The 19616-nt window shown below is 53.4% G+C and overlaps 1 protein-coding gene across 1 annotated transcript in view; it reads right to left on the bottom strand.

The window, feature by feature from the left end:
* Window positions 1-39: 39 nt before the first annotated feature.
* Window positions 40-19616, bottom strand: part of Pnpla7 (patatin like phospholipase domain containing 7) — a 52916-nt gene continuing 33339 nt past the window's right edge. The window contains exons 21-35 of the mRNA XM_010608775.3: window positions 15690-15839; window positions 10062-10125; window positions 9586-9754; window positions 8366-8548; window positions 7600-7718; window positions 5285-5441; window positions 3434-3550; window positions 3274-3343; window positions 2713-2829; window positions 2063-2211; window positions 1699-1851; window positions 1477-1587; window positions 1260-1344; window positions 646-749; window positions 40-566 (exon numbers count right to left, since the gene is read on the bottom strand). Of these exons, the coding sequence (XP_010607077.1) occupies window positions 453-566; window positions 646-749; window positions 1260-1344; window positions 1477-1587; window positions 1699-1851; window positions 2063-2211; window positions 2713-2829; window positions 3274-3343; window positions 3434-3550; window positions 5285-5441; window positions 7600-7718; window positions 8366-8548; window positions 9586-9754; window positions 10062-10125; window positions 15690-15839 (1862 nt within the window). The 3' untranslated portion in view covers window positions 40-452. The remainder of the gene's footprint in view (window positions 567-645; window positions 750-1259; window positions 1345-1476; window positions 1588-1698; window positions 1852-2062; window positions 2212-2712; window positions 2830-3273; window positions 3344-3433; window positions 3551-5284; window positions 5442-7599; window positions 7719-8365; window positions 8549-9585; window positions 9755-10061; window positions 10126-15689; window positions 15840-19616) is intronic.

Below are 19616 nucleotides of genomic sequence, written 5' to 3' on the forward strand. Positions count from 1 at the left end.
GCCCTGTAAGCTGGCGGGGGGGCCCCCACCTGGAGACTGTCACATCTTCCAACAAACCCTGTGGGCCCCAGGGGCTCCCTCTGCTTTGGGGGTCTCCAGTACACCCAGGCCCTGAGACCCTGCCTCCCTTGGCTGGAGTTGCCTCCCTCGGAGGACGGAAGACAAATGTCCCCCAGGGACCTACAGTCGTCAGGTTCATCTTGGTGTTCGTCTGACCAAGAAATAGAAACGTTCACAATCAGATCTGCCTTTATTAACATCCAGTCGGGGCTCCTGCACCTCACAGAGGCTTCAGGGGACCTGCAAATGCCAGTGCTGACAGGCCAGGCTGGCCTCCGAGAAGCTCACTGCCCCCTAGAACAAGCAGAAGCCCCAGGAAAGGGCCCTCAGGATCAGGCAAAGCCTCTGCCCAGTGCCCTGTCTGCTGTGGAGATGAGAGATTCTGGGCGCCCTCAGAGCAAAGGCTGCCATGCATCTTGGTCAGGCAGCCCAGAGGACACGGAGTCCTGGGATGGCTCTGGGGACACCTGGCCACGGTGCCGATGCTGCAGCGAGGGGTCCTTCTCCTGCAAGCAGAGTGCATATGAGGAGGCCCTGACCCCAGACAGAATGGCCGGGGCAGCTGAGAGCAGCCCTCCAGCTCACCGAGTCTGAGCCTCGCTCAATCTGGGTGCTCTGGAAGTCAGCATACGTGTCCTTGGAGACATCCGGCAGCTCTTCCTCATACTCAGTCTGGTAGTCAGATTCATCTGGAGCAACAGAGAGAACCTCGTGGATGAGAACTGTGGAAACTCAGGCAGAGCACGGCCACAGACCCCCTTACCCGCAGCAGCATGGGCCCCAGATCACACCTGGCCCTGCCCACCTGGAGGGTCTTCCACAAAGACACAGAGCAGCAGACCCTCCTTGCCAACTCCCAATGGGGCAGCCTTCAAGAGCAGAGCTGCAGTGCCTGGCCAGCATATGTGGCTCGATGTCTGGGAGTCTCTGGTCCCCCTTCAAGAGCGGATAGGCTGTCCCCTGTGGGGAGGACCTGTGGTCCTGCAGGTTCCTATCAGGTATGGAGCATGACTGGGGATGGGGTGAACAAGGGAGAGGCCTGGCTGGCCTGGGGAGCCATGGGGTCACTTGAGGCTTTTGGGGCTTGACAGAATGCAGCAGTGCTGGCCGAGCTTCCTGGCCAGCGGAGTCCAAGTGTGAGTAACTCCCTTAGGTGGGGGAAGGAGCCTGGGGTGCTGTCTCTTGGGTGCCCAACTCACCATCCACTACAGTTGCCTTGGCAGGCTCGATGCGTGACACCATCTCAGCGAGGTCCGTGAAGGAGGCATTGGGGCAGGGCAGGACCTGGAGTGCATAGGAAAGACAACACATCTGCTGGGCACTTGGCCGACATGGGCTGCCTCAGAAGGTAAGATGGGACCCACAAGTCACTGCCAGCCCAGCTCTGGAGCTGTAAGGAGATTCCCACCACCTCACCGTGCTGGCTTTCTTCTTGTTTGTCCCCTGCTGGTCCTGCAGCATCTTCTCCAGAATGCCACTCCTAACCCAGATGTCGAACACAGTTCGCCCATGCTGGTAACCCACTTCCTACACACACAGCAGGACCGTCAGGAGGCATAGGACCCCAAACACACATACCCAGTGCTGTCAGGAGGGAGCTGGGGACCACGCTGCCCCACACCTGGGGCTGGCACTCACACAGATCTCGTCAAACTTGCTGAAGTCCAGGGTACGGTAGTTGTCGATAGGGGGCCGCAAGTACTCACAGTAGTCACTGTTCTTCACCATCTCCAGCTGCCGGACGCAGCAGACGTAGGCCAGGCGGGTCTGAATCTCAGCCATGTTCAACACCTGCTGAGATACACCCATATCTCCTGGCCCAGGTGCAGCACAGGCTGGGGGTAAGTTCTGGGTGCCTTTTTAGTCCTTCCTTTCCCTAGGGCTGGCCCCAGGGCCAGGGGAGGGATACTGAGTGATCTGCGGGCCTCTGCAAGACAGAGGGCACGGGGGACTGCAGGCAGGAGCCACAGGGGGTACCCCAGCCACCTGCCACCACTCCTACCTTCACTTTTGTAGCCAAGGGGTTCCAGCGTTTCCACAGCAGCCACCACCCAGATAGTGCATCGCCGTAGTTGGTGAGGTCCATCTCGTCTCGGCTGCCCACATCAATGGCGATCACCACCTTTGCCCCCAGGGATCTGGCCACATCCGCTAGGTAGGAAGCAGCCTTGGTCACCCCCTGGGTCAGGGAGCATGGAGCCAAGACTAGGGTAGAACCCCAGCCCTGCCTCACTGTCCCCAAAGGCCAGTGGAAGCAAGAAGTGTGGGTCCTGATGAGCACCCGTCCAACAGGTAGCAACACATGTGATACCTGCAGGCTGTTAGTCCCCAACTGTGGGCACAGATGGGAACTAAGTGCTCTGGTTTGTCTACTTGGCCTTCGCTCTGCGCACCACTGTGCTACCAGGGACAGCCATATGCCAGGCACACTTGGTACACGCGCAATGTGTGTGTGTGTGTGTGTGTGTGTGCGCACGCGCGCGTGTGAGTGTTTCTAACTGATGCCAGCCTGACATTCTCCCTTGGCACACTCCAAGGAAAACGTGTGCCACCCCAGCCTTCCTGGTGTGGAGGCGGCTGGGCAGGCAGCCATGGAGTGGAGTGACCGAGCAGCCATTGTCCCTGTCCCAGCTCCCCCAGCCCGTACTGCACCTGGGAGGTTGTTGATGTAGCCCCCATCCATTAACAGGTGTCCATCCTTGGGGTCACAGAGAGGGGGCATATAGCCCGACAGGGACATGCTGGCACGCACGTACCTCCACAGAGAGCCTGGTGGTCAAAAGGGTCTGGTGTCAGAGGGGCCAGGGAGAAGCCTTTGGCCACCTGCCACGGCTTCTTGTCCTAAGACCACAGGTTGGCCCAAGAACATTTACGTCCTACTTTCCAGGGAGGGCACCAGGCCAGTGACAGACCACTGCTGGGACCCCAGTCCCTGAAGGCACTCACCCCAAAGGAAGCATCCCTCCTTCTGCTCCCCCATAGGGCCCTTTTGTCCACCCAGATATTTGCTCCTGACTGTTCCTATCCATCTGGGTGCCCATGAAGGGACCTCCCCTGCCTCCCTTGGAGACCTGTCCATACTGCTTTCCTCCTTCCTGAGACCCCTGGTGCCCCCGCAAAAGCACCCACTCTCCTGCCATGCTCCTGCCATACCCCGGGCACGGTGGACCCAATGGGCTGCCCTTGGCTGCCTGGAGCTGGAGGAATGCTCACCGTCCATGTGGACCCGCATGGCAGAGGCTGTGATGTCTGTAGTGATGGCAAAATAGGGGAGCCACAGGTCCTGTGGGGAGGACAGGACTCAGAGGACTCCCTCGTGTACTGAGGACTCCCAGGAACCTGACACCAGCCAAGGATGGCTGTGGGTCCTCACCTCAATCTGCTGGTCTCTGAAGATGCTGCAGATACTGCTGTTGAAGCCAGCTCCTGAGAACATGGATGTGATTGGGTAGGTCAGGTCCAGCATGGCCTTCACCATTGATGTCATGTCCTGGGGACACAGGAGCCTCTGCAGAGCTCATCCCAGTTGGGGACCCTGCCTGGTGCAGGACACAGCACATGTGTGTGCTCCCAGTAGCAGGATACAGCTGTCTAGCAGCGTCCTATGGCTCTGACATCTCCAGAGAGTGCCTGCCATGGGCCTGGGCCTCAGAATAGGCACAGAGGCCCTTGGTCCCTCCTTGACACTAGGGTAGCCTCACCAACACCCTTGTGCCTGCCCAAGCCTCCAGACTGAATCAGGAGCAGCAGGCAGGACAAGCACTGTGGCGGGGGAAAGGGGTGTCAGCAGCTGGAAGAACCCAAGGACCACTCCTCACTGGCTGGGGTCCTCAGAGTTGAGGCGTAATTGCCAGGGAGCCCCCAGTCGCCTCTCCAGAGAACAGAGGACTGTATAAGGTTACTGTAAGGCTCTAGTGCACAGGGCTCTTTCCCACACCTGCTTTCACAGTGGTTGGGGGTGGGGGAAGCGGGCACCTGTGATCAGAGGATGTGTGACTAGTTTTATCTGAGCATGTCCAGTCTCAAGGCCAGCCCCTGACCTCTTAGGTCAGAGATAGAAAACAAGGATCCTTACTACTCCTGGGGGGTGGGGGTGGCCCAGGACAGCGATGAGGGACAAGCCTAGAGCCCCACTGGATGTGCAGAGGCCATACAGTCGCAAGGAATGATGCTCTCCCTGCAGACAAACCAGGAAGCACAAGCCAAGATGTCCTGAACTCTGCCCAGGGCCCAGTCCACCCCCCAGGAAACCTCTGCCTGACTCCAGAGAGCCACTGCTATCCTCAGTGCTGGCTGCCACTCTGCTGGTCCCACAGCCCAGCACACCCTCGTAAAGGCAGGAGGAACCTAAATCACCCTGACCATTGCTACCCCTGTCCTCTGCACCAGACCCTCAGAGGACCTCCCGCAGCCTCCCCAGCCTGGGACTGGACCCTCGATATGCTCTCCCCTGCCTGCTGGACACTGTCCCCTGTGGCCTCTGCTCTCAGAAGCCAACCCTAGTGACTGCTCCTGTATCATCAGGACACAGGATGTGTCCCCAGGCCCTTTCCTGGGTAGCCATACTGAAGGGTAGGTGGGTAAGCCATTTCTAGAGTAGAGGGCTGCACGCCAGCATCCTCAGGGCCTGGTGGCAGGTACAGTAGCAGCAAAGAGCACATCTGAGAGCTCCCATATGGAGGATAACCAATTCCCATTTTAAAAAGCAGAGCAAAGTGTCTTTGATCCCATGTAGGGCTGCACTGGGCTCTGCCTGTTCCTTGGGAGCCGCTCGCTGCAAGGCTTGAGCCAGGCGTGCTGTGGCTCTTTTCATCCTGCATCTGATGCTTCGGTTCTCAAGCCCACTTCTTCTTCTAGATGAGGCTAGAGCTGTCTACATCTACTCTGTGCCCAGCCAGAGCCTGTACCACTGCTCCCTCATCTGACTCATACCAAGCCAGCATTCTGCCCATGGTGCCCAAGGCCGGCGGAGTGCCCCCAGGGCTAGTCTTGTGCTGCTGTCCTGCCCTGCTTTGCCACTTACTCCTCTTGCTCCTGACTGGCCCTGGGCCCTGCACAGCACACCATACCTCTTGTTTCCAGGGACTGCAGGTGACCGCTATCTTCCCCATGTGGGCACTGGGTGACACTGACCCCTTCACGCTTCCTTCTCTGGCCCCACTCTGAGATCTACAGGTCTGTCTCCCTGAGACCAGGCCCTTGGAGGGTGCAGGCTGCTGCTCACCTCGGCCCACTGCTTGGCTCGGATCCGCATCTGGCAGTAGTTCCGCTCCTCAGCGTACAGGGCACCCATGAAGGCCCCAATGGATGTGCCTCCGACCATGTCCACAGGGATGCCACACTCTGCCAGGGCCCGGAGGATGCCTACCTGGGCACAGCCTCTTCACAGAGCCAGGACACAGAGAAGAAGTGTGTCACCAGGGCCTGCCCTGGGCCCTACCCCACCGCAGCCCACCATTCCTCTATAGTTCCTGACTCCTGAGCAGGGCACAGAGGGGCAAAGGTGCTGCTCACAAAGGGAGTGTGCATGTGATTTCAAATCTGTCCTGGGCTGCAGCGCAGCTTGGTGGGTGAGCACTTGCCTAGCACGTGTAGGGGCCCTGGATTCCATCCCCAGCACCTCACACAGGCTACGTAGATAAACAGATTAAGCTGGTCAACCAATCCGTCTCTCTGGAGGTGCTGAGGAGATCAGGGGGCTGAGACGGGGAAATGGGAGGAGCGGTCACACGCAGAGCCCACCCAGCATCTTCAACCTACAAGTATTTGCTGACTGCAGCGAGGCGGAGGAGCACAAGACTTGCAGGCTCAGCTGGGCACAGGGGAAAGAGAGGTGACCCCTCCCCAGGAGTCCTAGTGAACACCTCAAAAACCCTGAGATGATGAAACATTAAAAGAAGTCAGGAAAAGATACTTGATGGGCCAAAAGCACCAAAAGAATAGAATATGTAAAATACTCTTTTCCAAAGTAGATAAAGAGCTGCTGTGGTGGCACATGCCTGTAATCCCAGCACTCGGGAGGCTGAGGCAGGAGGATCACTGTAAATTGGAGACCAACCTGGGCTACACAGTGAGTTCCAGATCAGTCTCAACTACACAGTGCGACCCTGTCTCAAAAAAAAAAAAAAAAAACAAACTAAGAAGGAACCAAAATGAAACCACTCCTGACAGGCATAATGGCACATGCCTGTAATCCCAGCACTTGGGAGGCTGGGGCAGGAGGATCACTGAGAGTTTGAGGCCAGGCTAGGCCACATAGTGAGTTCAGGGCCTGCCTGGAGATTGTCTCAAAACAAAACAAAAAAATCAAGTAGAAAGACCAATAATAAATGGGTAGAAAATAAACTATTAAAAAAAATCATCCCTGCATTACTGAAGACCCAAGATAAAGAAAAACATCTTCAGACTGAGAGAAAAAACAGAAGAGAAGATGACGGCAAGGCTGTGGCCCAGCAGTGAACACCTGCCCGCACGTGGGAAGCCCGGGGTCACCACTGCGGCGTCAGAGCAGAACCAGGGAGGGAGCCAAAGGGGTTGTTTCTGGGACTCTAGGCTAGTGATGCCGGGGGCTGGCAGCCAGCTTCTAAGAGCTCCTGAGTGCACTCTGACTAAAATCCCTGCAAGCCAGGCCAGAAGCCTGGGCCCAACCCGTGCAAGGCCTTGCTGTCCAGACTCACGGAAGGGACCTGGGCTCTCTCCGGCCTGACAACCACCCCATCCTTTCCGCCTGTATTCAGGTGGGAGCAGGGCACAGGCAAGTCTCAACTCCCGCAAATTCTGGGACTCCAAGATGTGGTGATGCAGTGCTGGGCAGAGCGAGGACTCAGAGATGAGGAGTGAAAGGAGAACCTTCCTACCTGGCCGGGCTGCTCTGAGATCTTCCACCAGAGCAGGAAGCCCACGGCTGCCCTCCTTCCCCAGCACAGATGTACCCCCACCACACCTGTGTCACCAAGGAAGTCACTTGCTGGGCTGCAGGAATTCTTGGGATTAAAAGTTCTTTAAGGCAGCTGGACGTGGTAGTGCACACCTATAATTTCAGCATTCAGGAGGCTGAGGCAGGAGAACTGCTGCAAGTTCGTGGCCAGCCTGGGCTATATACTAAGTTCAAAGCCAGTCTAACCTACACAGCAAGACCCTGTCTCAAAAGTTAAAAAAGTCCTTTAAGGAGCCCACAGTCCAAAGAACTAAAGACTGCTTTGCTAGCTCACCTACGGCAGACCAACTTCTTACTCTATAGACCACATATGAAAATGGAAAGAAACTCACCAGGAGCACAGTGGAGACACTGGTGAAGGACAAGGGTGCAGGTTCAGAGGAGGAGACACAGCGGCTCACATGCACGCAAACACGTCTAAGCAAGAACAATCAGCACACGATACAGTGTCTCCTCCTGAACTGGCAGTGAAGGAACCTGGCCTGCTGAGTGCATGTATAGACTCTCCTGGGGATGGCAGAGGTCACCACTATCTGAGTCTTCTGTATGTGGCGTGACACCCCTCTCCTCCTGGTACCCAGCACAGCACTCACAGGGCTCACCTTGCTCCCCCTCCTCCAAGCACCAAGGCAACAGCGTTGCCCGTTAGCACACGTGCCAGGCGCGAGAAGTCTGAGTGACGGTCTGGAAGCCGCTGGAAGACGCGCTCATACATCTCCATCTGAGAGGGCAGCAGGGGAAAGGGCTCGAAGGACCCTAGCCAAGACCTGTGTACTTGGGCTTCCTCCAGTCTACATCCAATGTCCTCTGCAGGACATGACCCTGTTGGGACCTTGGGGCCAGGGCTGGGCCATCGCTAACCAAGAAGCTATCTCGACTGTCCTGGGAAGAACCCCACTGGCCCTTTTAGCAGACAGTGCTGGGCCTTGGGGGGCATAGGAGCCTAAGCAAGGGCTGAGTGGGCTGGGGACGCCTTGTGGAAGAGGTACCTCAGTGCCCACGGACTCCTGTCTGCTTCTATCTGACCACTCTGGCTCTGCAGGCCCTTCACTGAATGGGAGACTTTCAGGCCCAGGCTCTGGCTTTACTTTGCTGGCTTTCCTGGTCCCCAGGACACTGCCGGCCCCTGTGCTGGGCCTCCACTGTACCTCCTATATGCAGGGCACAGTATCATGTATGTGGCAGCCCAGGAGCCCCAAAATCAAGGTCAGACAAACATGGATTCCTAGCCAGAGTTCAGGCAGAGATGCCTCCCAAACAGCACCCACAGCCTGCAGGTGGGACAGTCAGGGAGTGGAGGAAGATGTCTGGATGGCAGGCACAGGATGGGTAAGAGGTTGGGGGTCCTACTGGCCTCCCAAGCCTTACCAGCTTGGGCAAGCTCCTCCTGGAGAAGATGCGCCGTGGACAGCAGAGGTGCAGGTGGCCTGAGCACCAGCTCCGCATGTTGAGCCACTCCACAGTACGGGCTGGTGCTGGGCCCTCAGCCCTGTGCAGCAGGATCAGCTGTTTCTGGGCACGCATGGCTGTGCTCTCCAGCATTCGCTCCAGCTGTGGGGAGCAGGGCTGTCAGCTACCAGGCAAGACTGAGGGCCCACAGCTGGATGGAGTTAATCTGGAGATGCCTGCCAGCTGGCCCCACAGGACAGACAGGCCACAGGCAGGACCAGAAAGTGGCTCCTGCTTCTGTGAATGACTGGGCCATAGCATGGCCTGACTGGAGGCTACCCAAGCTCTGACCACAGGACTTGCCAGGTTGTGTGTACCAGGAAGTCAGCATGGCCACAGAGGAGCTGGGTACAAGAACAGGGACACCTCTTTTGTCTGTTCCCAATGCTGCCTCATACACACCCACTGTGACCTCTGCACGATGTGTTTTGTAGGCTCTCACCCTTACCAGGAGGATCACTTCCTGTTGAATAGGAGCAAATATTACAAGGAGGAAATTTTAGCTGTCCCAGAATGAGACAGATCAAGCAGAAGCTTGGGGAGAGAGCAGAGCAGGGAGGAAATGGGTGACGAGGTGCCACTCAACACAAACTTGGGAAGGTGTGAAGCCTGTTGCTTTGCCTAAGGGGACTACAACAGCCCACACCTCGAAGACCACCTGGACCTCAAATCTGAATGCATCCTAGGGATGCAGCTTGTGGGCTTCCTGAGGGCAGCCTGCACTTCGCCTGCTGCAGTGACAACCTCCTACCCTAATACCAAGAAAGCATGAGCCGGTGGTGGGGCATCACAGGGGAGGCAGACAGCGAGCTACAAGAGGAGTGAAGCAATGTGGACAAGGCTCACAGTCCTACATGCTGAGGAAAAAGAAAATTCAGGATGTGTAAAGTAGGGCACTATTGCTACCAAGCCTCAGACCTGACCGCGAGCGTGTCACACACCTGCTGTGCAGTGTGAGGCAGACAGTGGCTCCCGGTCCCTGGGGCAGGGCCCCTACTGGGTTTTGTGCTAAAGTCACTGGAGAAGAGCACAGTGGATGTCTCTAACATAGGGGTGGTGGGAACCCCGGCCCACTTCTGAGTTCTTAAAATGTTTTATCCAGAAAAGAAAAACTGGGCTGTGGGGAGAGCATCCCTCACCTCACCCACTGTAGGCTCCTGCTCGCCAAGGCCCACAATGAGGATGCAGTCGGCCTGCCGGATGCAGCGCTGGGTCCAAGGGGTAAGTGTGCTGTCTGCTTGGTAGAGCACAATCCGATGGATGTCCTCCTGCTGCCCCAGCCAGCTGGATAACCGGTACTCGTGGATGCTGCAGAGGCAGCATAGGGTGAGAACAGCTAATACCCCACCTTCCTTTCCCCCACCCCACCCCTGGCCCAAGTCTGCGAACCAAGCACTGGTGTGGCCAGGCACAGGGGCTGGGGTGCTCTGTGGGGCTGTGAGAGGGTAGGGACGGGGGGCAGCCCGACAGGGCCCACACATGTGCTGAGCACCGTGCAACTGGGGAGTGCAGGTGCCGGGGAACAGGGACAGCAGCGTGTACCTCCAGGCTGTGCCTAGACCAGCAAGGAGGAGGCTGCTCTCTATGGGGACCAGTGGGGCTGGAGCTGGCGTACCTGTCCAGAGCTGCAGAGCCAAGGTGCTGTCTGATGTTGTCACTTGTCAGCAGCAGGACAGGGCCTAAGAACACAGCCCTCAGTCACCTCTGAGGACAGGTAAGGGGACCCTGAAGGGTACTGCTGTGGGAAGTGCAGGCCTGGGCTGCCACCTCTCCACTTGCCTGAACTTTGCTTCGTCCTGCTGTCAGGGAGACCATGTGTACACAGGTGGGAAAACAAGGTGGTGCATCTCCCCACATCCCGAGTTGGGGGCTGCCTGGCTCGAACCTAGTCACCCAGCTGGCAGGTGGGATGAATTCTTCCCACATCTGGTGTCTCCCACATTAGTACTCTATCATCTGTGACCAGAGCCAGCACCAGGATTCCAGGAAAGGCCAGCAGCAGTGAAGGGAACAGACAGAAAGAGAGTGGTACTGGCCCTCATGGAGCCACGGCTGCGGTCACTGCATTGGGAAAGGACCAGGATCTCAGTGCTGGGTGTGGGAAAGCCGCAGGACCTCGGCAGCCTGTTTACCCTGATATGGTACAGGAAGGTCTGATCATCTCAACAAGCTTTACCCACAGTGTGCAGTTAAGAGTTAAGCAATAAGAGATCACAAAGTCTCACTGTGCTGCCCAAGCTGGCCCTGAACTTGTAGGCTTAAGCAATCCTCCTGTGCCTTAGCATCCCAAGTGCTAGGATTACATGCTTCCAGCAATTGTAACACAGTTTAACTGGCAGCGTATTTCTTAGAGACAACAGAGTAAGGGTGCCCTGACTGCTGGAAGGGTCACTGGCACGTGGCTGTCACAGCTTTGAGTTAAACTGCAGAAGCAGCCCCACCCCAGGAGGCTTTGGGCTCCAAGTCCCACAGGGAAAGCACTCCTGGCCTGCAGACTGGGATGAGAGCTCCAGTCAGTGGCTATAGAACACTGTATTCCTGGCACCTTCCCAGGCTGGAAGATTACGCAAGGTACACAATTCATCTTCTCCACCTCTCCACTCCAGGAGGCTCTGGAGCCAGGCCTCATCTGGCTACAGGGAACCCAGGCTAGGCTTCACCTGCCCCTAAGTTGAATACTACTGCTCTAGGCCCCCTGCTTAGATTTGGAGGGTCCCAGGCAGGGCAGCCAGGGAATCGTGGAGCTCCCAAGGCAATACTTGGGTTCTCTTGCCCAGGCCTCAGGCCCTGCTGACCAGGACAGTTCTGACCACTCTCTCCTGGGAGGAGTTGCCCCAAGGACCTGGTTCTTTGTGTGGAGACAGAGTTCTTCCTCTTGGGGGACACAGTGCTACAGGGCCAAGCTGAGAGAGGCCCCGGCCTGCTGCAGTTGAGTCTTCCAAAGAATGGGGGCTCTGCTATCTCCAGCTCTGTGGGAGGTGAATATGCAGGCCATAGCCCCAGTCTGCTCTGGCGTGGACAGCACCACTGGCCAGGCTGCCAAACAGCTTCTTTTCTAAATATCTGGGTACCAAAAGAAGAGTGGATGCTCCATCTGTGCTAGAAGAAAATGCGTCTCGGCCCAGAGCTCTACTGAGCAGAAATGCCCTCTGTGAGAAGTGGCCCACAGAGGCATCCACCTGCCTTGAGGCAAAGGGGATACAGCAGCCCAGTGGGTGGTGTGGCCCCTGTGAGGGAGAGTCTGTGAACAGGACAGAGTAGGACAGGTCTCCTGGAGGCTTTGAGCTCACCCGCTTCTGCCTGTCTCATTGTGATTCCTAAGAATTGCCATGGGATACCAGGGAGTGTAGCACCAAGGCAGAGAAGCAGCAGAGATGCAGGTTCCCTCCTGACTCTGGAATAAGGGCATCCTCTGGCACTTTAGCCAGGGTGCATGAGACCCATCCTGCTGCTTTTCATGGCCAGAGCAGTTTTCCTGACCCCTCGGGACCCACAGCCAGTGAATCCTTGACTCCCACTGTCCCATTCCGCCACCTGCAAGTGATGAACCTGCTTTGTTTCCGGCCTCTTAGGCCAGATGAGGGGGTGACCAGAGCACACAAATTTGCTCTGTTACTTCTGCCTTACACCAGGACCAAAATCAATCCCAGGGAGAGGGCAAATTTAAAAGGAAAGATTAAAACAACAAAGTTTTGTAGGGTTTTTTTTGGTTGTTTTTTTTTTTTTTTTTTAGCTCAGCAGTTCGGTGGCCTGTCTTGCAAGTGCAAGGACTGGAGTTCAATCCCTGGTACCAAAAATAAATACATAAATAAATAAATAAAAATAAATAAATTTTTTTTGAGGCAGGATCTCAATAAAGTATTAACTATTAAATTGCCCAGGCTGGTCTTGAATTTGTAATACTCCTAGCTTAGCCTCCCAGATCACAGGCACGCACATCATGCCTGATACAACAAGGTTGAGGGTAGGATGAGATTTCCTCAATAAAACACAAAAGCAGTAACCATATGAGAGAAAAATGACCTACAATACAATTAAGAACTTCTGTTTGTCTAAAGGCAGATTAAAAAATAAGAAATCAAACCATACCAGAAAGAGACCATATAAATGCAGGCAGCTGATCTGACAAAAGAGCTAAGGTGCTATGATGGCAGAAGGGGAGGATACCCACATGCAGGATGGCCGGGCAGACACTGCTCTGGCTGTAAAGCTGCTGCACAGATCTCATGCACAAGACCAGTGCAAACACAGAACCATGAAACTCCCAGAGGATGGAAGGCGTGGAGGAGAAAATCCAGATGACCTCATGTTTGGTGATGACTTTGAAAACGTTGCCTAAGGTGTGATCCAAAATACAAATAACTTAGAAGCTGTACTTGCACTGTGTAACAACCACTCTGCAACAGACACTGCCAAGGAACTAAGAGGACAGAACACAGACAGGAGAAAGAATCTGCAAAAGACAGAGCTGGCAGAGATTGTTACTAAACTTTCAACTACAAGAAAACACTTCAGTTACAAAGTGGGCCAACAATATGCAAAGACACCTAACCAAAGTAGATGTACAGACAGGAAATAAACTTCTGGAAAAGCACTCCATGGTCATGAGAGAAAGGCAAGTTAGAACAGTGAGAAGCTGCCATTTGCATCTCAGAAAGGCCCCAGTGCACAGGACCGCAGCGCAGGCGACAGGAGGAGGTGATGAGGAGCTCTCAGCCCCGTGGTGGGAATGGCACGTGGCCTGCCGCGCTCCTCAGAACCTGCACACACTCTCACCACAGGACCCAGCAGCGGCACTCGGCGTTTATGTACCCAGCAGAGCTGGAACCTTGTGTCCACACAGACGCTTGTACTCAGATGTCTATGACAGCTTTATTCACAGTTTACTCAAAACCTGGGGTCAACCAAGACGTCCTTCAGGAGGTGAGTGGATAAATACTGCGTCCATCAAGACAAGGAATATTATTCAGCGCTAAAAAGAAGGGAGTTCTTGAGGAATCAAAAGACATGAATGAGGGCTGGGGATTTAGCTCAGTGGCACCACACCTGCCTTCCAAATGCAAGGTCATGAGTTCAATCCCTGGTACCAAAAAAACAAAAAAATAAAACAAAAAAAAAGGAAGCCAGGTAAAGTGATATATCCCTGAAGTCCCAACATTCTGGAAGGCTGAACTAGAAGGATTGCAAGTTTGGACCCAACCTGGGCACCTGAGCAAGACTCTGCCTTAAAAAAAATAAAAATTAAACTAAAAATGGGCTGGGTTTATAGCTCAGTGTGAGGTCCTGGGTTCAACTCCTAATACCATAAAAATTTAAAATAAAACAAACAAACAAAACAACAACATGGAGGAGCCAGCATAGTAGCATACACCTGTAATTCCAGCACTATGGGAGGCTGAGGCAGGAAGATCACAAGTTTAAGCCCAGCCTGGACAGCACAGAGATTTACTGAAACCCTGCCTCCAAATAAACAAACAAAAAATAAATAGGGCTGGGGATGCTGCTCAGTGTGAAGACCCTGAGTTCAATCTCTAATAACACAGACACAGAACATGGAGGGAATTTAAATGCATATTACTAAACGAAAGAAGCCAATCTAAAAGACTACATACTGTAGAATCACAATTACATGACATTTTCTGTGAAAAGTAAGCTAGGGAGACAATGAAAAAAGATCAGTGGTCACCAGTATTTTTTGGGGGGTGATGAACAGAGCACAGAGGAAGTACAGGGCAGTGAACCTAGTCCATAGGACACAGGAATGGAGGACACACGTTGCTACCCAACTGTTCAAGTCCACAGAGTCACTGGGGCAAAGCTCCACACGCAGCCCTGATGTGTCAGGGGTTCTTGATGGTCACAGATGCTCCCTAGGGATCATGAGTAGTAGGGAGGCTGTACAGGAAGCAAGGCAGGGAGTAAACGGCACATCTCTGTACATTCCTCTCCATTTTGCTATGCACCTAACACCAAAGCAACTATGTCTACTAAAAGAGAAAAAAAGTTGTCTCTCTGTACACACACACAGACTGATCACTCACATACACCAATCTGCAGAATAAGAATGCAAACAGCCCAACCAGAAAAATGAGCAGAAGGGGCTAAAGGCATTGCTTCATTATAGAGCACTTGCCCAGCATGTTCATCTCCAGCACTGAAAACAAAAAAGAAAGTGAACAAAAGATATAAATACATTTCACTAAAGAGAATGTACAAAGACAGCAAGTACATGAAAAGATGTTCACCGTCACTAGCACTGGAGACGTGAAGGAGGGCTGGGAATACTAATTAGAAATGTGCCACCCCTTACATCTGTCAGGACACCTAAACTAAGAAGTACTGACAACACAAAGTGCTGGCAAAGACGCGAAGAAACTGGTCCCCTCATACATGGCTGGTACGATGCACAAAGGTAGGCACTTCCCCGTAAAATGGAACACACTTTTCCCACACTTACCATACTCCTGGGCATTGATCCCAGAGAAAGGAAAACTTCTGTGCACACAAATATCCAGGACACAAAAGATCAGAGTAGTTTTCTTTGCAGTACCTCAGACTGGAAGTCACCCCCACCCCAAAGGACAGTGGCTGGACGAATGGCAACACCCATAGAGGGACACTCCGCAATGACAGGAAGGCCAGTCCCAAGAGGCTATCCACTGCCTGGCTCCCTTTTCATGCCATATGGTACAAGTGGAGCACTGGAATTTGCTTCTTCTTGATGGACGGCCCATTCCAGATTCAAACCAGGATGGACCCACTAGCCCAGGAGTAGATTCACCACGACCCTCTGCTACCCAACAACCTGATCCCCACGAGGGTGCTGTCCTTCTGAGGGCCAGCTACCCACCATAGCTGCTAGTGTGTCTTCTAGGAAGTAAGACAGCTGACATACGCCCCCAGGCAGGCTCAAGAGCAAAGGCAGGGTCCTCAGGGACAGGGATGAAGGTCAGGGATGGCATCCCAGGGATCGTGCTGAGGGGCAGGGATGGTGTCCTGGGTCAGTGCTCAGCCTTCCTCTATCTTAAATGTTTCTACCTGTGGAACATTTCTTTTTTCTCTTTTGAAGTACTGGGAATTGAACCAAAGGCCTTTGCATTGTGCTACTGCCCCAGCTCTTCTTTTATTTTTTTGAGATAGGGTCTCACTGAATTGCCCAGGCTGAGCATACTCACAATCTGCCAGAGTAGAGCTGGGACCTCACCCCAGGGTGCAGATGCTGGCCAGGGCCAGGCAGACTCACCGATGGCTCTGAGTGCATGCTGCAGCTCCAGGGCAAAGGCGGTGAGCGGTACATCCTCAGACACAGGCATCACTGCCACTGTGGACAGGTTTCCAGCCGTGTTTCCTGTGTCCCACTTGCTTCCTGCCTCACAGAGGCCAAGCTGGTAACCTGCAGAACACAGGGTAGGCATTGGCTGGGCATCCATGGGACAGCCCTGCCTTGACCAGAGCAACTCCCACATCCTTCCAATGGGTGGTTGGCCCTGGGCACACATGGAGCTGGCTAGGAGGGACCCGCTCTGCCCTCTGGAGCTTGGTGACTCAATGAACTCAGGTAAAACCTTCTGCCAGGTGAGAGGGCTCCTCACATGACCCAGATCCCTGCAGTTTTCTACCACACACTCTAGAAACAGCACAGGCTAAGGACTGGCAGAGTGCACTTGGTGTCCGGAGCCAGTGGAGGTGTGAACAACTCCCAAAAGGCTGTGCTGGGGTCAGGGTAGACAGGGAGATACCAGCAGAACTGCCTGGGGGTAGTGCTGCAGGGGCTCCTCCAACAGCCCAGACCTTCACCCGAGCTTCCACATGGGTGGAGGGCCCACAACTGGCATATCCTCAAGGAGCATACACCTGGGCCCTGGTTCATCAGCCTCACCTGAGGGCCCTGCCACAAATTACTCCCATCACCAAAGTCCCTTTTTGAAGCACACCTTCCTCCACGTTGGTAGCCGAGGGCACAACCTTGTCACACCTGCCAGGCTCTGCCATTGCCAAGTTCCTTTCTGCCTGGGACTCCTGTGGCCTATTCCCCTCTGTAGTGTCCTCCCCTGTGAGCCCAGCATAATCAAGTCACTGTGGCTCCTAACCCTGACCCTAATCCTGTAGCACAAAGAGGGCACTGCCCAACCAGAGGCAGGAGGTAGAGAAAGGGATACATCAGACTTATGTGCAGAAGCTCTGCAGAGGCTCTGAGAAAGGAATAGTGCAGAACCAGCGCTTCCACCCTGGCCCTGGGAATGCACAGGCAGGGCAGGCAGTGCAAGACCTTGAGGTCATTGGCAACCCGGTCCACAGAAGTGGGCAGGACAGGGGGTGTGACTGCACGGTGATGGCCTGAACAGCCACAGTGTGAATGGGAGCCTAGAACTCAGTGTCAGCACGACCCAAATGGCCAGAGCGCCAAGAGCAGGACGCCTTAACTAGAGCAAGAAATGCTAATCCAGACAGTGATGACAATCACAAGGCTTGGAACTATTTCACCTGGACCATGAGGTAGCTTCTATAACCAACTAGAACCAGTAATTGTGAACATACCTAAAAACAAACCCAAAAGCAGAACATCTTCACAGAGATACAAAGGGGAACCAAAATTCAGTAACTGAAAAAAAATCTTCCTGGATAGGCTTGATAGCAGAATCAAGGTGACAGAGGAAAGAAGAAAGTAATATTGAAGACAGATCAAAAGAGACTATTCTATCTGAACATCAGAGAGAAAAAAGATGCAAAAAATATGAACAGTGCCCCAGAGACCTTTGAGACAATAATAAAGGCCTAGAATTGGTGTCATTATATTTCCAGAAGTAGAGAATGAATTCAAGGTTGAAAGAATATTTGAAGAAATGTGGTTAAAAATTTCTCAAATTTGGTAAAAGATATAAAACTATAGATTTAAAATGAGCAAGGGTCAGGGATTTAGCTCAGAGGTCTTTGCCACCTGCCTCGCAAGCATAAGGACCCAAGTTCGATCCCTGGTATCAAAAAATAAAATAAAATGAGCAAACCCTAAATAAGATAAATCCAAATATCTTTTGCCCAGACATTTCAAAATCAAATTTCTAAAAACTAAAGACAAAAAAAAAGTCTTGAATTCAGCCAGAAACAAACAACAAATTAGCTATCTGTGAAGAATTTAAAGACAAGATGAGCCTTCTTTATGTGAAATGCTTAGGACCCAAAGTGCTTCAGATTTTGGAACATTTGTGTAGACTATTGGTTGAGCTGCCCTAATTTTAAAATCTGAAATTAAAAACATTTTCAGTACCTACCCGACATACAAAAGTTCAGATCTTGGATTCTAAATTTTTTAATCACGGAGGCTCCACTTTACCTGAGTTTCTATAAGGGAGAGCCCAAAACTTTTAAAGTGCTGAACTATAAGAGGTATCAAACTAGAATTCTATACCCAGTAAAGACAACCTTTACTTTCAGGGCAAAGGTGAAGACACTCTCAGACAAAGACAAAAAGAACTGCTAACAAAGGCGCTTCAGGTGGAAAGGGAAGGGTTCCAGGAGGAGCCCCAAGACCAAGAACAGAGAAGAGCAAGAGACAGGAGCCGTCCAGGTGAGCAGCACGGGTGCTTTGCCTTGTGACTTAACAGCTGAAAGACAGGCCAACACTTAGCAGGGTTCCCAACACATGTAAAGGCTGCTTTTAAGACAGACCTGGCAAGGGGAAGAGTGTGGACCTGTGCAAGGACAGCGTCTCACCTCTCCCAAGAGAACAGTACTGGGCCAACACATAAGGATCAGTGTGAGTCCCGGGGTCCCTAATGGGGCCACTGAAGATCTTCCAGGAAGAGATAGGGGAAACCACAGTTGAAAAATAAATGTGAGGTGCTCAAACAGGCCAAGGTATAGTGATGCACTCCTATAATCCTAGCTCTTAGAGGCTGAGGCAGGAGGATGGCAAGTTCAAGACAAGTCTAGACCACTTAGCAAGTTAGTGAGATCCTGTCTCAAACAAAACAAAACAAAACAAAACAAACAAAGAGCTACAACTACAGCTCAGTGCAAGCCCCAACATCACAAAAAAATAAAATAAAATAAACGGTCAGGCAACCCCCCAAAAAGATAGGAAAACAGGGTAATATTGGGTTTTTTGGTGGGAGAACAGAAAAAAATAAAATGGCAGAGATGAATCCTAACAGAATAATTATATTAGGTATAAATGGTCTAAACGGATGGAAGATAGTGATTACTATTAAGGATGACAAAAATACAACTCAATTATATGCTACCTGTAAGGAACTCACTCCAGACACAACAGTCCCAGCACTTTGAAAGCAAAGGGTGGTGTCCCCCATCTCAGCACTCAGAACCCCAGAAAAGCTCACGTGGCTCAGTAGAGCAAGCTGGGCGGAGCAGAGCTCCACTTTCCCCTTTCTACCTCGACCCACTCATCCCTGTGCGCACGTGCAGACCCGGCCCTCACGCAGCTCCTGCGTCAGCGCCAGGATGCACACGCACGAACCAAGAAGGCTAGTCAGTAGAAAATCAAGCAGAAAAGGGGGACCCAGAGCACCGGGGCTTGGATGGAGGCTGGGGTGGAGGGGAGCCAAGCACCCAGACAGCAGGAGGCCCCCATGTCTGGGGCCACATGGCAAGCTGGGACTCTCACAAGTGGGCTCCAGGGGAGGGGCCGGCCAGAGGCCAGAAGGGCACTGGGGAAAAACAAACCGGCTGAAACCGGATTTGAAGCACCCAGCACCCTGGAGTTGCTTCCCCAGCTTCCCTGATTGGTGGGGGAGAGACAACAGCAGCCTCCCGCCTTCCACAATCTCGGTTTCCTTCTTCTAATCAGCTAGTGAAAATAAGAAGATACAGCGAATTCCTTCCCACGAGCAGAACTCCCCTGAGCACTGCTCACCCAAGATGCACTTCAGAAAACCTCTCGCACTGCCACAGTGAGCAATCCCTCTACCGGCCTCATGGATCAGGGCTGCCCCGCGTGGGGCCCTGGGCCTTTCCTGAGCGGTAGTCCAGCATCCTGTGCCAGCCCCTGTGCCTCCTCTCTCAGAGCCAAGTGGAGATGTGCCGTGGCACTGCTTCGGGTGGGGCTGGGCTCTGGGCAGGGAGGGCAGAGATCCCCGGACAAGAGGCCCAGGAAGCTGGCAGAGAGCTGAGTGGCTGGGGCTCCAGAGACAAGGAGGTGCCGCGGGGTGGGCAG

Source organism: Fukomys damarensis, unplaced genomic scaffold, assembly GCF_012274545.1.
Source record: "Fukomys damarensis isolate Sample0158 unplaced genomic scaffold, DMR_v1.0_HiC HiC_scaffold_36, whole genome shotgun sequence".
NCBI lineage: Eukaryota > Metazoa > Chordata > Mammalia > Rodentia > Bathyergidae > Fukomys > Fukomys damarensis.